The sequence below is a fragment of the Pyrgilauda ruficollis genome, unplaced genomic scaffold (assembly GCF_017590135.1).
Source record: "Pyrgilauda ruficollis isolate IOZ18807 unplaced genomic scaffold, ASM1759013v1 scaffold10, whole genome shotgun sequence".
Classification (NCBI taxonomy): domain Eukaryota; kingdom Metazoa; phylum Chordata; class Aves; order Passeriformes; family Passeridae; genus Pyrgilauda; species Pyrgilauda ruficollis.
In genome coordinates, this window is record NW_024508101.1 from 9,077,147 (window position 1) to 9,102,052 (window position 24,906).

The following is a 24,906-nucleotide window of genomic DNA, read 5'->3' on the forward strand; positions in this document are numbered from 1 at the left end:
TCCCCTTGCTCTGCCCGCTCCCCCTGCCCCAGCACGGCAGCAGACCCGGTTGAGCAGTTTATTTACAGTCGGTAACGCGGTAGAGACCCGCCTGCCCTCCGCCCCGGCACCCCCGGCGGCGGGAGCCCCGGCCGCGGGCAGGGCACGAGGCAGGTCGGCCAGCCGCGTTAGCAGAGCCGGAGGAGAGGGCACAGGCGGGAGCGGGGTGCAGGCAGGAATGGGGTGCAGGCAGGAGCAGGGCGAGGCCGCTGCCCCGAGGAGCAGCGGGGCTGAGACCCCCGGCAGGCACTCCGGGTCAGCCTTCCCCGGGGGCAGACGCCAGGCTGCTCTCCAGGGACACGCACACACCGTGTTCCCCCCGCGCTGGCCCTGCCCGCGCTGCCACGGTCGAGGGACAGTCCCGCCTTGCTGCTGGACATCGGGCAGGAGGAGGGGGCAGCCGAGGATGTCCAGCCCTGTGGTCTCACTGCCAGAAGCGGGTCCCAGCCCTGTTTTGACCAACCATAGCAGCTGATTATCTCCTTAATGGGGTCACATCTCCACGGTTAAGCCCTGGCCACCGGCAGAAAAAGGGTGACATATCCTCGCCCCACCAGTCAGTCCCATGGCTCATGGAAGAGCTACTCGGGATCTGCCCGGCGAGGCTTGATGTCACGGGTCTTCATGTAAGAGAGCAGCTGCTCAGGGATCTCAGCCAGCACGTCCTTGGCCAGGCGGGCCATGCTCAGCACCTGGTTGCCCGAGTCGTCCACGTAATCCCGAAATGGCACAAACTTTGAGGGCAAAAAGTTTGCAGTCAGGTTGGAAACAACTCTATTGCTGTGGGGTTCAGCAAGGGGGACTGAGCATCTCTCACCCATGGCAGGTCTGGATTCAGTGCCAGAGTTACCTGTACAATGTCCCTCTCAGCATACCGTCCCCGGGAAGACAACCGTACCTCATCACCGTCCAGCTCCTCCATGGCTGGGGGTGACAGCTGGTGTCACCAAGCCTCGGTGGGATGAACACCGGGGATGGAAACACCAGCCCTTTGGATGTCTTTGGCGTCCCAGAGGAAGGGACAATATTTCCATCCCTCTTCCCCGGTGTCCCCAAGTCCCAACTCACCCTCAAACTCAGCTGGACCTACTCCCACGATGATGATGGACATGGGCAGGGAGGAAGCCTGTGGAGCAGAGGCAGGGTGTCAGCCAGGATAGTATCCATATGAGGTGAACTCAGAGCAACAAGGGTGCACTCACAGTGACAATGGCTTCCTTGGTCTGCAGCATGTCAGAGATGACACCGTCAGTGATGATGAGGAGGACGTGATATTGTGAGCCATCGGTCACCTGGGCAGCTATCCTATGGGGAAAAGGGATGGGGCCCCTCAAGCACCCCACTGGTGTGGGGCAGTCGACCCTGCTGTGGGGCAGATGGCATTTGGGGATGGCAAAGGGGACAGTGCCCCAGTGCTCACCCAGCCACCTGGTTGATGACAGGAGCAAAGTTGGTAGGACCATAGAGCTGGACGGTGCGCAGGCTCTGGAGGTAGGACTCCAGCACGCCTTCAATGCCAGCACAGCTGGGGTTCTCCACATTGTTGTTCTGGGGGATAGAGATGGGGCACTTGGTGGGGGACCACAGCTCCTGCTGTCCCCCAGGCTGTGGGACGCTGGGACAGAATGTTGCCAGGGTGCTTCCCCTCCCCGCCAAGCTGCTGTGGGCAGTCCCAAGACCAGCTCTGCCCCACAGCCAGGGGTCTGGGTTCACTCTCAGCCCTGTCTCACAGGGAGGGCGCACCAGAGGAAACTGGTGGGAGATCTTGCCGTCAGGTGGGACTTTGGCACCAAAGCCATAGGCAGGGAAGAGCTTGTCACTGTCGTAGTCCTGGATGATTTCCCCCACTGCCTTCAGTGCCAGGGCATAGGCGCTCAGCTGGTAGGGGCTTGCGTAGTGCAGCGAGGTGGGCTGTGATGGCAACCCTGCAGCACAGTGCCCATTGCACCCACCCCATAGCCAGCCCCACAGTGATGGGGACCCCCCGGACACCAAGTGCACTTACCATTGGAGGCCGTGAAGTCAATGGCAACAGTGAAATTCAGCTGCGTCCTTAAGGGGGAGAGCAAGGGAGGCTGCCGGCCCCACGGCACAGGGATACCACCTTCCAGCCCCACAGTGCTGGAGTTTCCCTGCCCAGACCCATTGCCCTGGCCCCCCTACCCCAGCCAGCACCCCACAGCCCCATGACACCATTCTGCATCTACTTCCCAGCCCCACTGCCCCTTGTCACCCCCAGGCTGAACCTTCACTGTCACCACTGTCCTTGCCCCGAGACTCTCAGCCATGGTGGTTCTCGAGGAGCCGGGGGGCTCCCGGCCCCCCACTCACCCGCCCCGTATGTAGTCAACGAAGGTGAACTCAGATTCAACGGAGAAGGAGAGCAGTGTCACCTGTGAGCACAGAGGATCAGATCTGGAGCCCCCGGAACCTGGCACACACAGCAGGTGGAGCCACACCAGCCCCTGGGAGGCAGGAGGCCCAGGAACTCCCCAGCCCCACTCACAGTGCCAGAATTCACATATTTCTTCTTCTTGCATTTCTTCCTGGGATTCAGCACCTGCAGGCACAGGGGTGAGTCAGTCCCAGCATGGAGCGCACCCTGCCCTCACCCTGACCCACCACCCTACCTCATACACTGTGAACTGACTCTGTGCTCGAGAGAGCTCCCGGTAGCTGGTGGCAAATTCCCCAATGAAGTCGTGGCTGCAGGAGGAACACAGGGTCAGTATGGCCAGGCACCTGGCTGAGAGGTGCCCTGGGGAACTTCAGCAGCACCCTGGTGTCCCTTCCCTCACCTCCCATCCCGGTCCCAGTCGTACACATCTATCTTCACCGTCCTGAAAGTAAAGGCACATAGTGGGTGAGCCACCTGCCAGGCTGGCACAGCCCCTCCAGCCCCTGATATGGGGACACCCAGGCCCACAGCCCAACCCGCAGTGAGCACCCTGCCCACCAGCTTCCAGTAGAGACACCCTGTCTGCCCAGACTGCGGCTCTGCCAGGAGCGAGCGGGAAATTTGGGTCATGGTGGGGGCCCTGGAGAGGAGGGGGATGCCTTTATGTAATTTGGGTTGCAAAAGAGAAAAAAACCCAATCGAGACCCAATTCTGAGCTGCCTGCCACCGCGGGGCCAAGCCCACAAAGAACTGCTCATACCCTGCTCTGGCCCCAGGGCTGCCCGTGTCCCTGTCCCATCCCCATTCCTGTACCGGTCGTAGTCGCCATTGCAGAGGGCGCGCACGGGGATGGTGAAGGGCTGCCACACCGGGTTGAGTGTGTTCTTCACCACCTCTGTCTTATGGCAGATAGTAAAGCTGGGGGGACAGGGCAGGGTTGGGCCATGCTGCCAGGTGACGCTGGCACCCTCTCTGCCCCACTGGATCCCTGTGCTCACGTGCCATCCTCATTGCTACGATAGAAGACGAGGAAAGGATCGGATTTTCCAAAGAAGTCCTTCTTATCCAGCTTGTTGGCACACAGCTGCATTGTGACGATGTCCTGGGGACAGGGACTGTCACTGCCAGCCACCTCCTCACCCCTGGCACCAGCAGCTTCTGTACTGAGGGACCATGCAGCCCTCTCCACACTGCAGCTGGTACATGGGTACTCACCCGGCAGTTGCTCAGTTCCTCGGCCAGCAGCAAGATAGTCCCACACCGCTTCCCTGGGACACCCCTGGAGCCAGAGGCACACAGTCAGCTTGGTGACAAGGAGGACAATTCAGGGACAAGAGGAGAGGTCAGGGTTGGGGCTTCTGTCCCACAGCTGGTGGTGCTTGGCAGTATGACCAGAATCCCCAGCACAGGACATGCAGGGAGAGGTCCAGTGGAGCAGGTGGGGAGACACAGTGTGGGACCCTCCCATCTCAGCACACGGTGTGACTCACGTTAGGGGTCTTTCCAGGCGTCCCCGCTGGGACCCAATCACCTCTCCCAGTGCCACAAATGCCTGCCCCAGGAAGTCCTGTGCCCCAAACAAAGCACTATGAGACCATGGAGGCCAGTTGCCCCAGTGCCCTACCACCCACACCCACCACTTTCTCTCACAATGCGCCCATGGGACCTGCCACCAACTTGACTCTGGGCCACCCCAAGTTTCCTGAAGCTACAATATGACCCAAGAGCCACCTAGCAGCCCAGGACCCATTGTGCATCTCCAGGACTACCCCAGGTGCCTGCTCCATGTGCCTTACACTCATTCTGTGCTCCCACGGCCAGCCCACATCCCTGGACCTATCCTGTGTCCCCCCCCAAACTGCCCTCCATGCCCTGACCTGTCCTGGATCCCTTGGACCACCCTAGACCCATCTTACCCCTCAAAAGCCAACCCTATGGAGTGTCCTGGCCCCATCCTGCCCCACCAGGCACTCCCAGGTTCAGGGTTCCCAGGGCGGAGCAGGGGCTGGTGTGTGGCAGGCAACCTACCTTCTGCCAGTCCCCATGGGGCATGGAGAGATGGAGAGCACGTTAGAGCCTGCCGAGGAGCACTTGTTCCCCCTCAACAGCACCTACAGAGGGCACAGCCTCGGGGTGTCCCACCATGGGGTCACTATGTGTCCCCCTGGCACACGCTGTGCTCACCTGCTTTAAAGCGGAGCAGCTCTTGGAGTCCACGTTGTAGCTGATGTGGGAGAGCAGAGCCCTGAGCTGGTGCCTGCAGGGATGCTCCAGCACACAACCCCGCTTCCCCACCCATCCGTCCTATTCGACACTGTATTCTTATCTATTATCCTTATTTATTACCGACTCGGTGCTTTGTTCCGCCCTCAGCGGGGCCGAGCCCTTCCCCGGCCACCCTACTCACACATCGAAGCGGAGGTTTTGCTTCTCCTCGAAGTAGTAGTCGAGGACAAACTTGCGGACAAAGTCGGGGTTCAGGGTGTTGTCGATCACCTCGGTGCGTCCGAACTGCAGGGAGAGGGGTGAGGGTGGCCCCCCCCAGGACCCGTCCCCATCGCAGCTGCCTCGGCGCTAATCCCGGTGGGGGATTAGCGCTGCTGGCGGGGCCGGATCATTAGCGTGGACACGGGTGGCCATATGGGCCCATTTAACCCAGCCGGGGATTAGCCAGGAGAGGGGGCCACGCTCACCTCCTTCCACTCGCTGCTCCCCGAGACCTGCACAAAGAGGACCACCACTGCGGAGAGAGGAGCAGAGCCAGGCTGCCGTGCCGTGTCTGTGCTATGCCATGCCCCCTGCCCGGCTCTGCCACCCACCTGGGTCGGACTTGGAGAAGGTGTCCATGTCCAGCAGGTTCCTGGGGGAAGAGCCAGGCGTGAGCCAACCTGAGCGCCATCCACCTGGCCCAGCAACGGGTCCCCATGTCCATCCCCCTGATCACAGGTCAGCACCACGCCAGAAGGCCGTGCTGGCACCCATGGATAAGAGCATCGGCACTCCCAAGGAGACACAGTGGCTCCCTCTGCAAGGTTCGGTGGGGCAGCAGAGCAAGCGGCGAGCAGCGTCTCCAGCGCTGATGATGATTGAACATGACAGGGAACCCACTTACAGGATGAAACCTTCCCCGGTGCCGCCGGCGCCGGCTGAGTGCCCGCCGCGCCCCGGCAGCAGGAGCTTGGCTAATGGCAGGGTGCAGAAGTGAGAAGAAAGGAGACACTTGGAGCAGGGGCTGAGCAGCCAGTGGGCATCCCCCGACACACCTACCGGCAGAGCGATTGATCGTCGTCCTGTGCGCGGTGTGACACCGGGAAGTGCCGGGGGATGCTACCGGCTCTGCTGGGATACTTCCCGCACCCCCGGGGTGGCAGCACAGGGTGGGCTGGGGCACGGCCGGGGGCTGCGGGGCTAAGCCAGCTCCCCTGGCCCCGGCACGCAGGGGAGAGACCCCACCCTGCTCTGGGCTGGGTCCTCGGGCTGCGAAGCCAAAGGCTGCTCTGGGTTGTCTCCATGTGTGATCCCCGGATCCTACCTGGAGCTGCCCGGTCCCGTGGACCCAGAGTCCCTCTGTCTGCTGTGAGGGAAGCTGGCAGCGGGGGCCAGGGCTCAGCCGCAGGGAGGGCACAACAGCCCCCAGCCCGGCCCGGAGTTTGCATAGCTTGGGGATGTGCTGGAGGCACCCACCCTGGTCGGGGCGCTCCGTGCCACAGGACCCACGGCACGGGGACGCTACCCCTCAGCAGGACGCTGGTGCCTGTCCCTGCGAGCGGGACCCCCGGCCGCAAGCAGCAGTGCCTCCGACGGGCTATATTTAGCCGCCGGCAGACCGGCTCAGCCGCCGCCGCTTGATCGGCGGACCCTGGCCAGAAGCTGGGGCACAGAGCAGCCCCTCTCCTGCAGCCCACATCACGCTGCCACGTTCCCGGTCCCGTTGCCTTGCACCGAGCTCGCAGCCAGCGCCGGCACCCCGCGTCCCGCCAGCATCACCCACCGCCCACAAGCATCGCCCCGCGCCCCAACCGCGGGTGAGGGCAGCGGGTCGCTTCTCGCAGCCGTGCCCGGTAACAGCATCCCATGGGACCCCAGGAAAGAGACGGGACGGGTAGCAGCAGGGCAGAGGGACGCTGGGCATACGCCCTGGCACCGAGAGCTATCCGGGGAGAGAGGAGGACGCGCAGCTCACAACGCCTCGAGCCAGGGGCTGAGCGGCGGGCAGCGGGACGCAGCGAGCAGCCCCGCAGCGCATCCCGGTGCGTTTCGCACCCACCCGCGTCCACGGACAAGCCGCCGCCCTCCCGCTCCCTCGCCCGGCTCCCGGCTCACCGGCAGGACACGGTGAGCTCCACCTTGGTGCCCGGCACGCTGCCGGCCGCCGGCTCCAGCGCTCCCGGAGCCGCCATCCCCGCCCGGGCGCCGCCGATGCTCCGCGCCGCCTCCTCCCGCGCCGCCGAGGAGGCGCGCCCGGGGGCGGGTACGGCACGGGCACGGCTCGGCACAGCTCGAGCACGACGGCCCTTCCCTGCCGGCAGCGGTGGCACCAACCCGGGCACCAGGGGGTTCGGCTCCTGGGGCTCGGCTCCACCGGAACGTCCCGCCCGCAATTCCCAGTCAGGGGCTCAGGGGGCTCAGCCCCAATCCCACCCCGCCGGGCGCTTCCTCCCGGGCTCGGCTCGGTGTTATTTCGGTGCCGACGCTTGCGAAGAGTGGGCCGGGCTATTTATAGTGAGCGGCTCCCCCTCGCCGCCCCCGCAGCCCCCGCCCGCAGCCCAGAGAGGAGGCAGGAGAGGGCACAGCTCGGGTCATTTACTGCAGAGACTCGCCGAAGGCCCCGCACCCCCCAGCCCCAGGCAGGGGGGGCTGGCGGCGGGCGCTGGGTGCAGCAGGTGCCCGCACCAAGAAGAGGGTCCCAGGACTCTGCTGGGGGACGCGCCAGCCCCAGTTTTCCAGGCAGTGGTCTGGGAACGCCGCGTTCAGAGGGTGCTGCTGCCTCTCAGTCCCACGCCCCGCACAAACTGCTCGAGGAGGCCACCGATGGCCCCTGAGGGGCTGGGGGGCACGGCCTTTAGGCCGATGGTCCGGCTGTAGCTTGCCAGAAAGGCAGAACGCACTTCCTCCAGACGAGACTCACGGTCACTCGCTGACACCAGTCTAGGAAAGAGAAGGGGAGGTCAGTGACTGCAGCCATCCCTCTCCACATCCCAGCTCTCACTCCTGACACAGGGCTGTGGTGCTCAACGGGCTGCAGTGGCTAAGGCAGTGCAAGCCTGAAAAGGCTCTGTCCACAGAACTGGTGGCAGCTGGTGCCACTGCCTCCTCATCCAACCCACAGAACGAGCTGCAGCCTCAGGCTCCTGCTCCCCATGGGGTTTCCTCCTTCACACACCCCACTGTCCCCCGTTTCTCCCACCACTATAGTAAGGCTGCAGTTCATAAACAAAGTGGTGCTTCGGTGAAGTGGCTGCTGACATCAGTCCCTATGCCAGCTCTCTCCCCTCCTCACATAGATGAAGCCTGTCCACATGTGCTGTGCCCGGGCCGTTGCTTCCAACCTATTTGCAACCATCCCTCGCTTCCACCGGCCCCAGCCTCGCGTGCCTGTGCCAGCACAGACAGCTCTGTGGAAGGGGGGATGAGAAGGAGCAGACAAGGTGACAAAAGCCCCAAGGAACACTCCAGCCATAGGAAGAGGAGAGCTGAGCAGCGCTTTACTTCTGCTCCCCAGCATGGCTGCTCTTGGCAAACAGGAGCAGAGTAGGGCATGACTTCCCACGGGACCTGCTCTCCTCTCCTGCTGATCCACACACCTGGTTAGGGGCAGGCGGAAAACAGCAGAAGGAAGGCAAGACTAGCTGAGGGAGCTGGGGTAAGCAAGACTGGGGCCCAGAGGCAGCTGTTCCAAGCTCTCCAGCCTCAAACGATCCTTGCTATGGTGCCTCTGCGACATGCCAGTGGTTCCCAGAGAGATTAAGACATTCCTCAAAGGTCACTCCAAGGGCACAGTGCGAACCTTCCCCATAAAAAATTCTCTTTAATCTTCCAGCGCCTGGGCTGGCTATAAATTGGTACAGCTCATTTGAATGGAAGTGTTAACCACCCACAGCCAACAGCTTCGGTCCGGAAACAGCAGCAAGAGGATATGGTGGGAGGCCTATAAACAGCAAGCGATGCCGAGGCAGCCAACCAGGCCGCTGTTTACTGTGTCTGATAATAAAGAGAAGCCAGAGGGCAAAAAAAGGCAACAACATATCTAAACACATTAGCGATGCTTTTTGGCAACCTAATTAGGACGTGGAACTCGCAAACCTGCTAGCATTTAAAATAAACTCCGTGAAGGCAGGACTTACTTGCACTCGAGTACAGCGAGCTCAGATGTCACGCGCAGAGGTAAGCGAGGGCGTGCAGCAGTTAGGTCCCGTGTCTTGTGGCTCTCACACCTCTTTACAAGGCAGATTTTGTATTTGGGTTTTTCGGTTTGTTTTGTGGAGTGAGACACTCCAAGGCACAGGGTCAAGCAGCCAGCCACTGCTCCAAGCCCTGCGGACTGGCTGCAGCATTTCACCCTGAACTGTTCACCGCGGAGGCAGGTCACGCTTCCTTGCCAAATCCACGGCACTCTGCCCCGCTACACTTCCTACAGCCTGCCCGCTTGCCTGCAGCTTGGGGTGCGGGATGAGAGGAGGCTGTCAAAGCCCCAGCTCAAAGTAAGCCCTGACAAGCCCCACACAAGCACAAGAAGTAGGCTGTGAAAAGCATACCTTCATCGAGCTGCTGCCAGTGAAGATGCAAAGTGGGAACTTAAATGGAATTAAAAGAAAAAAAAAATCATACTGTGTCGGGCTGCAAAAACTGGGATAAAACCACAATGGAGTCCTGAACAAACAAGGCTGATGGAGAACAGAGAGAGGGTAGAGGCTCTGGGTTAAGCTCAACACAACACCGCTGGGAACTCTTCATCCTTTCAATGCAGTGCCTGGTCCCAGCACCTTCAGTTGAGCAGTCCCCAGCCCTCAAGCAACCCTCAGTTTTAGTGAATAGCTGAACAGGGCAGAGCACCCACAGGAGAAGCACCACCACTGTTCTCCTCCTTTTGAATCCACTGCCCCAAGCAGTCACTCTCCAAACTGCATAAGCCTAAGGCCTATCAACTTTGATTCATGTTTCTCTACTGAATTCCCTATTCTGACATTAGATCCAGCTCCAAGGGCAGCAACAACTTGCTGGTGATCAGCAGTGACCAAGCACAGCCAGGCTCAGGACACAGTAAAGCAGTCACTATTCAGATGCCCATCCTTCAGTCCCTTCTTCCCTTGCCCAACTCCAAACTACTGCAGGAGCAGCTCAGCATGTCCTCGGGAAAGAAGAACAAATCCTGGCCAGGCCATGTCCAACATCTCTTGCAATGTTTTGATCTGTCAATTCATGGATCATCACCGTAATTTGAAGGCAGCTGCTCTGCTCTGTTCAGCAGCACAGCACGCAGCCACACGAGACGCAGAGCCAGGGCAGGCAGCCTATCTCACAGGACACATGGGTTTTCATGTTGCTTGCCCTCTGCCTGCAAAGCACGTACTCAGATCTCAGTAAGGGACTGAGCATCTGGCAGCACAGCTCTAGCATTGCTTGCTAGCAGAAGCCCCTGATCTGCCATTTCAGTTCCTTGATGAAGAGTTTGCAGCCTGAAGGCACAAACCAAAGCTCTCCTCTAACAGCAATTAAAGCGCATCTCAAGTCTTTCAAGCTTCCAGAGGTGGATTTCTATTTGGGGAGGAACATTTGCCTCCCAGACATTTCACATGGCAGGATATGGCAGGACACACGGTCTCTGTGGCTCTGCACTGGTCAGGCACAGCACCTGCAAATGATGCTGCACAAGCCCAGACAAAATTTGGGTTACAGATGGAAAGTCCTTCTCTTACTCCAGCAAGGATCTGACACCAGTGGGGAGATGTAGGTGAGCAAAATCGAAAAGCAAGAAATCTGGGTTACCTGTCCTGTCAAACATGAATCCTCAACTGCACTCAATTATGCCCAAATTCAGCATCTCCAAGGAAGAGAGAAAAACCTCTTCTTCCTACAGAAAGCAAAGAGCTCCCCCATCATTAGGCAGCGAAAGTGCCGGTTTTTTTCTGTGTTCAGCATAAGCAAAGAGCGCTCAGGGACTGAGTTTGTGGATAGAAAACATCGAGGCAGAGACGGTGGAACAGTTTGTTATGGGCTCCCAGGCTTCTCCGAAAGTGCCAGAGTGATAAAGTTGCAGTGCTCGCAGGCAGCCAAGAGACCCAAGGAGAGATCCTGCATTTAAGACACTTACAGGCAAGTGTTAGAGAACTCATCCGGGAAGCTGCAAGGGAGAGAGGCGTCCGCGTTCAGGATTGCCTGCTCCCGAATACTGCCACACCCTGTCACCATCTGCCAGCTGCCAAAGTCTGTGGAAACGGAAGATCCGGGCAGGGAATGGTCGGCCGATCTGGGGCAGAGAGAGAGGGAGACGGCGCGATCAGTCAGATCATTCAGCCACAAGATTTCACTGCTGCTGCCAGGGACCTGCGGGCGGGAGGCCAGCAGCGCCTGTGCCAGCACTGTTGACACACAGGGACCAGGGCACAACATGCAGCTCGAGCTGGGCCCCAGACCAAACCTTTCCTTTGCAAGTGAAGGGAGAGCCAAACTGGCTGGGGCCAACAAAGCAGCAGGAGCACACCAGGAGCTGGACAGGAGAGAGCCAGCATGAAGCAGATGGCCATGCAGAACTGAGAAACCCATTAGTGAGATGGAGCAGCACATCCTGCCCTGAGTCCTTCACAGATGTGAAAGCTGTGCTGTACAAGGGACATTCCCCTGTTGCTTGTTGTAGCTGTTAGCATATCCCAGGGCAGTAGGGCAAATCAAGGTTGTGACTTGGTTAGTGCTGGGAAAGACTTACAGATCATTGTCCCGGCAGCAGTTAGAAAGCAGATCACTCCTGAGCCATTACCACCAGACCTGAACAGAGCCAGGGCTCAAGGCGTACCCAGGACACCTACCCCCAGCACCAGAACATCTCTTCACTTCTGTATTAAACAAAGGGCTGTGCCAGAAAGCAGGTGACAAAACATCTTCAGGGTAGGCTAAATAGCCAAGGAAGGATAATTATTTGATGTAGGCAATCTCCCACCAGGAAAGAAAGAAGCATGAATCAGGGCAAGTGAATCTGAGGAGTCCCTCCAAAATCTCAGAGAAGAGGGCACAATCACTTGAGAAAAACCCAGAGCTCTTGGCTTCCAAGGGAGCAAGCAATTATTAAGCCTTGCTGCACAGCAGAGTGTACATAGCTGGAAGCACAGCCTGTGGCAGAGCTGCTCAATTACACACTACCAAGATCTTCTGGATAATTTATCTGAGTTCTGCTGGGCAGAGAGCAGTGCTCCAGCTCTGCTGGGCCAGGTACTTGCACGCTGTCTTCACAGCTAAGAATAGCAGTGGCGCACTGCAGCTGCTCCCCAAGGGACCAAGAGAACAGCCACAAAGACAGGCTCTCCCACAGCAAGAAGGACCTGAGCTAGACTGGAAAGCAAGAGTGGGAAGAGATGCACAGCAGGAAACCTATTTGCAATCTCGATCTAATTTCAAGCCTGCCATTTAATTAGTCTGATCAATAAAGCCAAGTTTGAGCAGTGTGAAATGTCCTGAGCTGGCTGTAAAAGCACAGAAAGGGAATCACACAATTCCCTGCATATCAGCTTCCCATCATAGCTGCAAGTTTGGGGATAATAGCCCTGTCTGGCAGCTCAGCTCTGAAAGGACATGACAGCAGAAATCAGGGAGAGCAGAGCTTCATCTGTCTCACACAGATCTTTTTCTCTGGCTTCTCAATGAACTGAGGAGTGAGGGCCAGAGTATTGGGAGAACCCTATATTGCAAAATGGTGCTTTTCCTGGGGTACGTAATGCCCAAGTAAGAATGAGGGCACTTCACTGAAAGCAAAAGCAAAGCATATACTGCTAGAAACACCTTCAGGAGATCAGACACAGATAACTTTCCCTGGAAAGCAAGGAATTTGTAAGGGAAGGGGAGCTGCTGTTCAGTGACATCTACTTCTCTCCATGCCTTTGGAAGACAAAGTGGAGGAAGTCAGTGTGAAGGAGAACAGGCAGAGTGTTTGGGCCCATAGCACTGTGCCATGATGGAATCACAGTGCAGGATGCCAGGGAGAAGCATGGAGGAATGCTGTTTCAGTGCAGAGTGAAGAGGAAGATGTCACCTCCCTGAGAGCACAGCCAGAAAGGAAAAACAGGAGTGTCAACATGGTGACACAAAATTGAGCTGCAGGAGTAAAGAGATCTGTAGGCAATAGGCTTGGGCTGAAAGTAGGCAGAGACAGGATTCTGCCAGAAAAAGTAATGAGCTGCTGAACAGAGGACGGGTTTGTGGCCAGATAGAAACGAAGGCTTTGGAGAGGGCAAGCATGAATGGCAGAGGAGGGCCTGGACTACAGCAGGATCTCCAGAGAGAACAGAGTTCTGCAGCTCTTGTAAAGGGACAGTAGTATCCAGAGCCTACTCAGGAAACTCTGCCCACAGGGCAAACCATGATCCAGGGCACCAGGGACAGCAAAAATATCCCTCTGCCCAATATCATCAACTACACCAGTCAGATAAGTCTGTGCTAAAGAAGGTGAACAGAAAATTGTTTTTTGCTTTGGGTGTGTGGCCCCAGGCTTCCAGCTGCTGGTCACCTTCCATGGTTGTCAGCTAAGCTTAAACTGATTTTACACCACCTCTTAGAGGTGGATCAAGTAATCTTTTGAATTCTGCCATGGACAGGCAGATAAAAGCACAATGTATCTCCTGCAAGACTGACTTGGTGACTCTTTAGTCCTCCAGTCCTTCCTGGGGTCCCCAGTCCTGTCAAGCAGCTGTGCAAACGTAGTAAGGTTTCATCTAATGCAACAACACTGGGGTCTAAGAGCTCAAGGCAGTCAATTCTTTGTCTTGCCTCCAGACAGCAGAACAAACACTTGTCGATTCATTGAATAAACTGATTGACTCTGCAATAAGTCTAAGTAATTTCTTTCCTAGCCCAGAGATCTAAGCCTGCCCAGCAGAGGTAAGATATTGGAGCAGACCTCCCCCTCTATCCCCAAAGCCTTCTCAAGGGAAGCTCCTGAGGAAATGTCACAATCAATAAGCATCTTGAACAACCTCAAGAGACAGCAGGGGCTAAGCCTGGGAAGACACAGCATGGGAAATTTTGTGTTCCCACTGCAATGGCAGCAGAGCTTCTTAAAAGTTGAGCTTGGCTTGAGACCAAGACTAGATGTCTGGGGTGACTGCACCCCAATGCAATCCAGTCAGCGCCAGAGGTGAAAGCCTTCCTGTAATTTCTACCCTGAATATTTCTTGTAAAATCTTACTGCAGAGCCGCAAAAGAGCTTCAGTGAGGCCCTTGGAACAAGCTGGAACTGCCAGGACACCAGAATCAGTTCCCAAGTCTTTAAGAACAGCATGTCTGCAATACATGACAGCCATGCCAGAGGCTGGCTAGGAGTCAGGGCAGCACAGAGTCTTGGGAAGCAGCCGGACAACAACAGCAGAGCTGACATGGTTAGAGGAGATGAGATAGAGACAGTCTCCAAGTTGCTGTCTCTGCCACAGACATCTAATGGCAGACAGAAAAAGAATCAAAGTGAGCTTCACACACCCACCTCTTCAGGTCCACGAGTGGGAAGAAACTCCCTCAAAAGTGCAAGATTAACTAAATTAGATTAGCAAAACAGAGATGAGCTGCAAGCTGTTCCTTCACACAAGAAGGGACCTCTCGCAGGCCATAAACTGGCAGCTCCTAACCTGGAATGGTTCCTTTTAATTAGGTCAGTGCTTTCCATGCAACATGCTGCACAAGACAGTATTTCAGAGCACATGGACTCTCACTTGCCTGCCAGAGAAGAGTCAATACTGGAGGCAGAGCAACAGTCAGGGATCCTTCCCTTTCTTAATATGTAACTGAGATGATTGCCAAGTGCCAACAGCTAGGCTCCATCCTGCCCTGTGCTGCTCTTGCTCACCTGACGTATTTCCACACACCTAGGACTATTTGGGAAGCAGCTCATTTGCCAGCATATGCTCTTGCCTCAAACTGAAGCATTAAGTAGGTTCTGTATGTACAGGCAGACTGTGGCAACCTGCAGTAAAGGGCAACCCTTCCCACCTTTGCGTGGGAAATACTGGCAAGGAGTATGGCACCCTGCCAAGCACAGTAAATCCTGGCTGAATCCCAGACAGTTATCTACAGGCTGGGATAGTGCCCAAGCAGCCTGTTCTCTGTGAGCACCATTTCTGATTGCAGCACACAGTCATGTGCCAGCCGGCAAGCCCATTTTGTGGCATGGTCATGCAGTAATTCCAGAAAACATCCCTGTAAACAATTCCTCTCCTGCTGTGGTCACTACCCCAAGCTGTCACACTGCATATACACCTTCTCAGCAAGGTGGCTGTAAGGAGCAAGACACACAGTGCACACACAGTCTTCTCACTACCAACAAAACACCTAAAGCCAAGGGGCAGCAGCTTCTCTGTTCCACTCTGCTCTCACTGTGCTCCCTCCAGACCCACAGCTCAGCCACCTGCAGCCCTTAAGTAAGGGAGCTCTCTGTGACTGCTGGTCAAAGCAGATCCTGTGCAATTTAACTCCTCCAGATCTTGACTCTTTAGATCATAGTACTTTGGGTTTTGTTTAATTGACTTAGCAAAAGCACATTCAACCAAAGATTATCCAGCTGCTAATCCACATTAGTGCTGTGTAGATACATGCTAAATCCCTGACACAGAATTTTTCTGCAGTGTCATGAGACGCTTAGACTGCTGGTGTCAAATGCAAATACAGGGAAAGGTTTGCAAACTGCAACCCCATTGCATACAAGGGGTTCAATCTGAGGCACATTGACTGCCATACTCAGAGCTGTCTGTAGAACAAGCAGCACCTTGTCCTACTCTGCAAATAGTCTATGCAATATCTTCCTCGGTGTTTGTCTTCTGCAGATGTGATCTTACCATCATGTTGAAATAAGCTATAAAGACTGAGAGGAATTGCCTTTCTACTGCTTTGTCTAACAAGAACCATCCTGGAATTTACCCAGGACCTCTTGGATCAGAGCAAGATTCACAAGATGGGCTGGTAATGTGACAGCAGCAGCCTGTTGACATTGCCTGGCCAGGAGAGGGGCTTGGCTCCTAATGCCTGACTGGGCATTTGTGACCCCTTCTTTTATGGCAGTCCAGTTCCCCCCTCCCAGGCCCTGCTCATGTCTCCTGCTGACTTGCGTTTTTGTTCCCTCCAGAGCTCCCCTGCCTGCCAGCACCTGGACTGGGCTGTTGACCTGAACTACCTGAAGGATACCTGCTAGCATTTTACAAGCAACCATTTTAACCACTGCAGCAGAAGTTGAGGAAAGTGTTTTGTTGCTATGGCCACGCAGAGGATTAGGAAGTCAAGTGTAGTGGTTTCTTCATCTCAAGAGCCTTGGGTGTTGACCTGCCAGCAGCACTGCAGGAATAAAGGTATTTTTGGCATCCTGATCAGTCTCTGTGCTCCTGCTTTTCCATCTTAGTACCACAATTTTTCAGGAGGTAAAGAGACAGAATTTACCTCTTCTTTCTGTCACAGTCCTCCACCCAAAATGGGACCCATTGTTTCCTTCAGGGTAGAAAATGGTGGCTGCAGGTACTGTGTTATCTACCAGACCAATTCAGACTACCACAGTTGAAGCAGGGAAACCAAAGGCCAAGTGGAATGACAGAACCTCTTTCAGGAGAAAACATACCATGCTTAGAACTCAGAAACTGCAACCCATGACAGTGTCTGATAAGGCAACCCTAACCCTCACCATGGTGCTCTTCCACCTACTCCTGTTTCTCCTCTTTGCTCTTGCAGAGCAGTCTGGCTGAAGCATTACAAACTGCTTCTTCCTGAGCACTACTAGCAAGCACTGAACAGCCTGTCAGACCTTGGGAATGGCATGGGACCACACACAGGAATTGTGGCACTACCATTGTGAAGAAAGCAGCTTCCAAGACAAGCTGTTTTCTTTCCAATATTTTCTTCTCTTCTCGGGAGATTCTTTCCATCTTACAGAAAATGCAGAGGTGGGCCCCAGCAACAATTCAAACCCCTCCTATTGATATCTTTCCCTGGGGAGAACAGTTACCCTCATTAATGAAAACTGTCAGACACTGGGGTTTTATTCTGGAAACGTGAGACACTTGTTAAGAAAGTCTTATAAATTTTCAATGCTTGTTTGTCATTTTATTTTCCATATGATGAGAGAGTACTCTGATTTGGCTGGTGGCTGATTCAGAATCACTACAAAAGACTCATCAGAAAACCTACAGAGGCTACACAAGCATTTGATGCTGTTAACAGCAACCTCTTATCTCAGAGTCTCTTTATTCCATGTTGGCCTAAACACATGGTGTTTGCTCCACAGGCTCTGTTCTTTCTTCCCTGGGCCAGCTCATGGCTCAACGCTGCCCTATCGCAGTGTCAGACTCCAGAAGGGTGCCTTGGTTATGGTGTGAGATTAGGCTCAAGTCCAAGGTCCCCATTCCCCAGCAGGAACACTCAGCCTTCAGGGCAGAATCCTTTGTGCTGGCACAGTGCTCACAGCTTGCTCCCAGCAGATTCCTACCTCTGCTTGCCACCAGCACCCAGTTTTTTCCAACCTGCGTCATCAGGAGGGTCAGCAGGCGAAAAGGGGGAGAGGACAGATGCAGAGTGAGGTCTGCTTGGTTTGAAAAGCTTCCGTCCCCAAACACCACAGCCATTTCAAACCCTGGTGGATGTGTTAGACAGAGAAAGTGCTGTGAGCTGCAAGCATGCAGGATGCAGAGATGCCAGAGCTCAGAGTTGAGACATGCGCTGAGGACAGGCATACGACAGCTGGCTGTTATCAGCACAGTTCCTTGCTCCTCTAGGGGCTCAGGCAGGAGTGTCTGTGTTTAATGGCCAGCACTCCAGACAAGGTCAGACTAGAGAGGAACAGGCCTTTTGAGGTCTGTTCTTAACAAACACAGGTGCTCCAGTGTTTCCAGAGCCACACAAGTGCAGCCCTGAGGTCCCTTTACCAGACACTCATTTTGCTGAGAAATGCCCTGCTTCGTCCCATCTCACCTGGATCTGGGCACTTCTAGTGGGCTGCTTCCAATCCTCAGGAAGTTATCAGAATGGGTTGATGAGGAGGAGCTGGAGGACTTGACTTCAACCATCCCTGTGGAAGGCAGCCTGTCTTCAGACTGCTGTGCTCTGCTCCAGAGCACGGCTTGTGGTGACGATGCACAGCTCTTCCTCCTGAGGGATAGAGGACGTGGGTGAGAAAACTGACTTTTCTATGTACTCCAACTAGGAAGCCTTTCCACCACAAGCTGGAGTTTATCCCAGCAGCTACAAGCTCTTGTTTCCAATGAACCCGCCTTCCTCCCTCCCAAGGAACCATGAGTCACAGTAAAAGCTCAGGGAGGGGGTACACTGAGCTCAACCCATCTTAGCCCATTCTTTTATAGATCACCATCCACGTGACCTGGAAATCAGAGACGGGAGAATGCATCAGCCCACACACACAGAGCGATTGCTTTGTTTAGTCTAGCAGCAAAAATGCCTTGAGCAAGGGGCCTCCCAGTGGGGAAAGACCATTTCAATCTGCTTGAACTCCACAGTGCGCATCAGCCCAGGTGGGCGTTCATGCGCACCGAGGGTGACACGGACACACCACCAGTGTTATTTTCCCTTTTAGCAATTCCCTTTGGGCACCACTGACCACACTTCTGACCATGTGCTTACAGCTGACAGTCACTCCAGATGTAGGTACACTTCAGTTCTCTGTCTATGCTGACAGCCCAAACTGCTCTGGCTTCTTTCCTAGCCAGCACTTTCAGATTAATGATTCACTGTCCATTGCTGCATCAGGCCTTAGCTCACAGTACCATCCAACTACATGCCAAACAAATACACATCTGGGATTAATTCATATCACTGCTGCTCCACGTTCAGAAGATTTTCCTGCTTATGTCAGTTGTTTGGTTTTGTGTTTTCCCTGGAAGAGTCCCAAGAATTTCTCCCCTTCCAAGACCATGCTGAATTGGACAAATACTCCCTATGTACAAAAGTAAAAAAGAAAAATTCTAAAGCAAACAAACTCTAGGGGAAAAGATGTTACTCTTCCTAAAACATGGAAGGGCATCTCAGCTTTGAGATCTCAAGCACTGCCAGCAAGTGCAGCTAAAGACAGGCTCATTGTACAGTGGAAAGTGCGATATCCTCCCTTCATTTCTTGAAGGGTGTCCACCCTCAAACATCACACCACAGCCTCTCTTAAGCTTTATTCATCTCATGTTATCATAGCTGCCAACATCTCCAAGTACAGCCTGCAGAAACAGGTCTGAACAGCTAAAAATCAAATGCCTCTCCCTGCACAGAGACTGTGAGGCTACCTGTTTTCAGGGCAACAGAACAAAGTACATCTCCTCATGCTATGCACAGCACAGCTCATCCAGCTTGTAGCAAGCCCTATGTATTCTCCAGACCACAGAGCCACAACAGCCTGCAGTAAAACACCCATGACCAGTCTTCTCACTGAGCACTCATGGCAAGGCTCACAACCTTCCCCTTTCCCAAGCTCATGCCCCCCAGCATGGCCCAAACCATCCATGCAGAGCAGCTGCTGGCCCCAACACAGCCCGAGGTCTCCCACAGAAATAAAAGCAACCCAGAGTTAGGAAGCACATTGCAAAATCGAGCCCTGATCCACACATGTGCAGCTATCTCCTCCAGCATGCTCTGGTCACTTCACATCTTGCAAAAAGCACACACAGGTTCTGTGCAGCAGAATCGAGTCTGTATGTCCTGAGCACTCGGAGCAACAAAAATGCTTCCAGTTCACTACCCTGCAGCCCTGCAAGTGGAAAGCTGCTGCCTACTTGATGCAGTCACTTTGATGTGGATAGGCAGGCTCTGTGTGTTAAGAGGACTCCGTGTTGCTCACTTGGCAAAGAGTTTGGGATGCTCCATCTCCATTTTGTGATTCTGCAGGGATATTCTCCTTTCCCTTCTCAGCACTTTAGATTGAATATACAATGTGCTTTAGAAAGGCTGCTGCCACTAGCATGGCTACAAGCTCAGTCCCCGAGGACTTCAAATGCCTCCAGCACAACCCAGATTTAATTTAAAATAATTGCAATATAAAATAGCATCTTCATATGAGCTGAAGGAAAGGAGAGAAAAATTAAACTGAGAGGGGCAACCCTACAGCAAGGCTCTGAAATCCCCAAACAGCACCAGAAACTCCACAATCAAGTCCAAAACCTGTCCCAGACCAGCAGAGTTGCCAGACACCTTCCCCTCTTCCAGACAGCCACCTGCATCCCCAGGCAAGTCCTATGTGACCCTCTACCAAGAGGCAGTACTGAATTCTCCCCTGGAAATAAGCAGGCTCTAAGCAGTGCTGCAGACAGGAACCTGCTTTCAGCTCACATGCCTCATGCTGGTAGAGGGGCTAAAATTTAGGTAGGGAATTCTTGGCCACCCAGCCCAGCTCCCACTAACTGCAGACACTCCCTGTGTATAATGTCTTTCCTAAACTCTGATTAAGCTTCATTTTAGGGCAGCTAAACCATCTCCACTTTTCCCTGGGGAGGCTGCTGTGAAATGTAATTTTTCTGGTAGTTTGGAACAATCTTTTAAAAGTAATGAAATCCTTTGTGGATGAAGTTTAACAGTGAAACTGGTGAAAATGAAACAAATGTGCTTTACTCTCATCTATGTACTAACTTTGGAGCATCCCTGCAGAACTCTGACAGCCTTTTAATGTGGGGAGGCCTCCAACTTTTGATGCAGAAGCTCTGGAGTACAAATTACAGCAAAGCTTCTGACAGCCAAATTCCTTCCCCCACTGTAAGGCATCCATGCTACAGAGAGCAAACCTGGAGGGCAAGACACTTCAGAAATATTTTTTCTGTCAGGCCCAGAGCCAGCCCCTTTGTTCAGCTCACCAAGTGGTTTTCTCCTCACCATGCTGCTTGAGCCTGTGCTCCTGCTGGCATCAGCTCCACTGCTTCATAGGTAAAGCTCCCAGCTGCTCCAGGGGAACTTTCCATCCCCAGGGAGAAGTCACTGCTCAGGCTTGTGGTGCTGCCTCGGTCTTTCTGCTCTAGAGAGAAGAAAACAGAGCTACCTGAAGCCCAGCTTGGTTTCACTCACTTTCTCTCCTTTAAGCAATACACTTCCCCGTGCCCTGTATTCTTGCAAGGCTCCACAGGCAGCACACCCATTTGGGGTCATCCTGAAGCTGGGAATCCAAGCCCATAAGCAATGAACCATTAGCAGCACCCAGGGGCACCGATGCTTGACACTCACTGAGCATGCAGATCTCTTCCAGGGTGAAGCCAGGTGGCAAACTCTTCCTTCTGGGAAAGGAAAGACAAAGTTACCTCAGGCAGACTTAGAGCAGGCTGGCCATAGCCAGGTCTCTGTCACACAGAGCAGATGAGAGTAGTGGGGAATTAGCTGTGCAGGGGCAGAGGGGAGAGGATGGGCCAGTGTGCACTGTCTGACTCCTAACAGTCCCAACCCCAACTCCCTATGCTTTGAGAAGGTGGCAACAGGCAACACTGCACATGATGTGTTTATTCAGAGCATCCAGGGTGGGCTTTGCTTCTTTCTGTCCCTCCTGAAATAAGAAGGTTTTATGCTGGGCAGTCCATTACAAACCAGCCACCCCTCTGTGCCCACCAATGCCTGATGGAGCTTGCTGTGCAGCCTGCTTGAGCCAGAGCACACATCTCTGGGCTCATCTGTGCTAAAGCAGCCACGGACAGTCATTAAGCAGAGAGCACATTTTAGCATGGACAGTTTTTCAGAGCACAACGTGGCATCTCACAAGCCTCGGCCCCGTTTTGCAGCCTTCAGAGTGCAGAATAAATTAAAGAAATCTGGGCCAGGACACCAGGGCTTCCATCTCCCCAAAGAAGCAGCACTAACAAGCTCCCTGGCTCTGTAGCCCATGCAGCAGCAAGCACAGGCTCCTTACCTCTGTGACTTCAGAGCAGAGAACTCCTCAGAGGTGATGTGCTTCAGAAAATTGAAGCAGAAAAAGAAAATCTGAGCAAAGGGAAAGAGAAGAGCGGTTCAGGAATGAACCCGAGGCTCCATGCAGCCTCTTATCTTGATGAGGAGGTGCTGGCAGGAAGGAGATAGCAAAAAATCTGCAGCTACCAGCCTCCAGTGTGCCACAGGCTGCCACCATCACATCCTGGGTCTTCTCTTCCATGTAAACTGCCCCTCTGCTCCCTGCCACGGGGAGGCCCAGAAAGGAAGGGGAACAAGAAGTCTCCTTATCAATGCCTTGCACACATGCTGCAAGCCCACAGCAGGTACTTATGCCATCAGTGCAGAATGGAACAGCGATGGCAGCAGCTGCTTATACACCCAGGTAAGCAGCAAACCCAGCAGGACTTGCACGGTTAGAGCCACACGCTCCACCTCAGCAGCAGACCAGTACCACACATCTGGAAGCATGAGGTACCTACAGCACTTGTGGCCCAAACTCGTGCCCTGCCACACTCCAGTCTGCTCTGCATCACTCACCCCACTGTGCCTCTGCCACCTCACCCACCCGTGCAGAGCTGTGCCCTTCTCCTGGGACAAGTGGGGAGCAGGGTGCAGCCAGGCACCCTCTCTCCTGCTGCAGCTACTGACTCCACCCATGACCAAGCAGGCACCAGAGCAGAGCTCTCAGGCTTGAGCCAGTAGAACTCCAGGAAAGGAATGAATAGGAGGAATGATACTTAATCTTTCAGGGGATTCTGCACCCCTGAAAGACGGAAAATAGGCCAGGGTCGTGTGTCTGCTGTTTGAAGGCAGATGATTCCTCAGTAAGGTGAGAGTTCGAGAAGCAAGGGAATAGCAACGGGGTTAGACACAGAACCCACCTCTTTTCTATTCAGAAATTATAGTGCATTATACTGCAACTATAGTCAGAGCAAACTTCTCTTCTTGTTCAATAGTGAAAGATTTTGAAGATAATTACTTCCCCTAATTTTAAGCGTCCCCTAGACCCATATGTGCACCCACAGACACATCCCACCAAACTCACACACTGGAACCAGCACAAGCTGCTCCATGAGCCTGTGATGACATGCAAGCCACATGCAGCTGCAGCACCCAGGCAGGAGGGCTGGCACTCGGGACAAGCTCACAAGTGCCTATCCAGCTTTATCACAAGACTATCCAGCTTTATTTTCAAGGAGTCACACACCTTAAGCATCCTTCTCACTGCTGAGCTGAACAGCAAGTCCTAGCACCCCCTGATGTGGGGGCCTGAATACTAATGGCACAGGAGAGAAACTGGCAGGAGTGACACCCCCCAACAAAACTGTAGCCTGAGAGAGAAGTAATCCCACAAATTATGCATCACAAAGTGACAGGGCAAGGCTCTTACCTCATATTTCCAGCATCTGAACAATCTTTTTAGAGCCCAGCCACCACTGATACAACCAGGAGCAGGCAGTGAATGCTGCTACCATAAACAGATATCCTGAGAACACAAAGCAGTGCTCAGCCACTGCCCCAGACCAACACTCACCTCTTCTCCTTTACTGAGTCGATCGACTAACATGTGCCTGGAAAGAGAGCAAGGGAAGCTCAGTCACACACCAGAATCAGCAGAACAGTACAAGCTGTCAAGAACAGCCAGATGCCTGAGCCCTCAGGTCTAGCTCATTGGGACCTGCTCAAAAATCAACCTTTGGCTGTGAACAAACATCAAAATGACCCCTCAAGGCTTCTTCCCTGTTGCACAGGGACGCACATGTGAGTAAAACTTATCATGCCTACCCAAAGAGAAACCAGTCATAGGCCACTGTCAGGTAGAGAATCTCAGATGGCTCCAGGGACGTGTGGATCAGCCCATCCTGCAAAGCAAACAAAGTCTTCAGGCAGCAGCCCTGGGCACTAGAACTTGGGAATTCATGATCTGCTGAAAACTGTCACGGTGATCCAGGGTGCCCATCTTCCTCCACCTGCCTGTGACAGCGTGTCCAAAGGAACATTAGGAACATTAACAGCTCCACCACCACTGCCTGGTGACAGTCACTCACCCTCCAAGCAATCAGCCCCAGAAACAGAGGAGGTCAGCCAGGTACTCACAGCCCATAAGGAGAGGCGCAGTAAGGAGATGAAGAGAGGCGTTCGATCCCAGCCGGATATACAGTGCACCAGGAGCCCACTGTCATCTGTTCCAGGGGCAGGAAGGAGAAGGAAAAAAAAGGATGTTGCAATGAAAGTAATGATTTCTTCATGGAAAATCTGCATAGACAGGCTACTCTCTGTACCCACAGACCAGGCTCAAGAGCAGAGCTCAGCCAGAACATTCTGTCTTAAATAAAGCAGTCAACCAATTGCTCAGTGTCCTGGGCTGTCAGCAGCACCAGCTGATGTGTTCTCCTGATCCTGACAGCTTCTCAGGACACAGAGTCATTAGGTATGAACATTACTACCCTGAACATACACCTACCTAGCTGTAAACCCACTATCACAATCTATTCCTACACTGGTGAGAAAACAGCTTCAACTGAACATTTTTTTCAGTCTCACTAACCTTCCTATTGAACACAGTAACCTGCACACTGAGCAGAGGCACACACAAGGCACAAATCCTACACCCTACAGAAAACCTGCAGTGTGTCCCAACACAGCTACTGCAGGAGAGTAAAGATGGCCATGCTGTCAAAGCCAGCCATGGCTCCATCCATCAGTGCTAGGTCACAGTGCCCAGAGGGAATGGGAAGCCACAGAGGGCAAGAGACACCCTTCAAAGAGTTGGAGTGTCCATGGTGAAAGGGGGTGGAAGGGGCTCTTAAACAGGCACCAAATGAGATGCTGTGTTGGCGAGACAAAATACAGGTAACCAGCAAAACAAGAGCAAGGGTCAAAAAGCAAAGACACAATGTTCCTTCTCTTCAGGTTTAAAGTAGTAAAACAATAGGCTAAGTTTTCAGATATCCCTTCATATTCGGGAAGAAAGGGTTTTCAAGGAGTCAGCAAGTCCCTCTCCAAGAGGGGAGCTGGAGTTCTGAGATGGCAGGACCATCACCCTGTTTGGAAGGGAAAGAATTAAAAGTGACTTCTGTACTGGGAGTTGATCCACAGTGGCACTAAAACCATCAGCTGTTCTTCCAGGGACAGTGACTGCTCCAGTTACACTGCTGGGAGCAAGGAGTTTGTCTTACCATCACTATTGATAATGGAGATCAGCAGCTTCAGGTAGTTCTGTGTCTGCTGTATGAGGTCCCAGCTCTGCAGAAAGAGGAATGTTGATGGTAAGGGTCTGCCCACAGCCAAAGGCTGCTCTGCAGGTCAGAGCTGCTCTGTCCAGAACAGCAGCAAAGCAGAAATAACCACATGGCCATTCCTCAAAGTGACAGACTTCCCCTTTGTATCAATCC

General features: G+C 54.0%; 2 protein-coding genes across 5 annotated transcripts in view; both read right to left on the reverse strand.

The window, feature by feature from the left end:
• Nucleotides 1-44: 44 nt before the first annotated feature.
• On the reverse strand, nt 45-6,977 carry CPNE9 (copine family member 9). 3 transcript variants are annotated; one of them, XM_041462084.1, is made up of 21 exons: nt 6,761-6,977; nt 5,257-5,297; nt 5,131-5,177; nt 4,845-4,948; nt 4,622-4,661; nt 4,466-4,468; nt 3,928-4,004; nt 3,653-3,716; nt 3,436-3,539; nt 3,251-3,355; nt 2,838-2,879; nt 2,670-2,745; nt 2,546-2,599; nt 2,371-2,432; nt 2,045-2,091; nt 1,783-1,964; nt 1,460-1,587; nt 1,242-1,344; nt 1,108-1,165; nt 890-963; nt 45-773 (listed from the first exon to the last, which is right to left on the reverse strand). In XM_041462084.1, the coding sequence occupies exons 1-21, from the start codon at nt 6,835-6,837 to the stop codon at nt 621-623; spliced, it is 1,641 nt and encodes a 546-aa protein (XP_041318018.1). In that variant the 5' UTR covers nt 6,838-6,977; the 3' UTR covers nt 45-620. The 3 variants fall into 3 exon arrangements, with proteins under 3 accessions (XP_041318018.1, XP_041318007.1, XP_041318029.1); XM_041462073.1 differs by having other exon boundaries at nt 1,460-1,964; XM_041462095.1 differs by lacking the exons at nt 5,257-5,297; nt 6,761-6,977 and having other exon boundaries at nt 1,460-1,964; nt 4,466-5,034; nt 5,131-5,193.
• A 248-nt stretch (nt 6,978-7,225) lies between these two features.
• MTMR14 (myotubularin related protein 14) overlaps nt 7,226-24,906 on the reverse strand; it is a 31,134-nt gene continuing 13,453 nt past the window's right edge. The window contains exons 10-19 of one of the 2 annotated variants that reach the window (XM_041462052.1): nt 24,691-24,757; nt 23,609-23,694; nt 23,297-23,373; nt 23,046-23,082; nt 21,492-21,562; nt 20,819-20,868; nt 20,474-20,612; nt 17,582-17,758; nt 10,749-10,904; nt 7,226-7,585 (exon numbers count right to left, since the gene is read on the reverse strand). In XM_041462052.1, the coding sequence (XP_041317986.1) occupies nt 7,408-7,585; nt 10,749-10,904; nt 17,582-17,758; nt 20,474-20,612; nt 20,819-20,868; nt 21,492-21,562; nt 23,046-23,082; nt 23,297-23,373; nt 23,609-23,694; nt 24,691-24,757 (1,038 nt within the window). In that variant the 3' untranslated portion in view covers nt 7,226-7,407. The remainder of the gene's footprint in view (nt 7,586-10,748; nt 10,905-17,581; nt 17,759-20,473; nt 20,613-20,818; nt 20,869-21,491; nt 21,563-23,045; nt 23,083-23,296; nt 23,374-23,608; nt 23,695-24,690; nt 24,758-24,906) is intronic. The other variant, XM_041462061.1, reaches the window with a different exon arrangement.

Excerpts from the sequence above, each read along its gene's own strand:
- CPNE9 (XM_041462073.1), bottom strand. The coding sequence starts at position 6,837 with ATGGCGGCTCCGGGAGCGCTGGAGCCGGCGGCCGGCAGCGTGCCGGGC. Across the intron at positions 4,662-4,844 it reads CAAAACCTCCGCTTCGATGT|CTACAACGTGGACTCCAAGA; the intron begins GTGAGTAGGGTG and ends CTCCCACATCAG. Across the intron at positions 2,600-2,669 it reads GTCAGTTCACAGTGTATGAG|GTGCTGAATCCCAGGAAGAA; the intron begins GTAGGGTGGTGG and ends CTGTGCCTGCAG.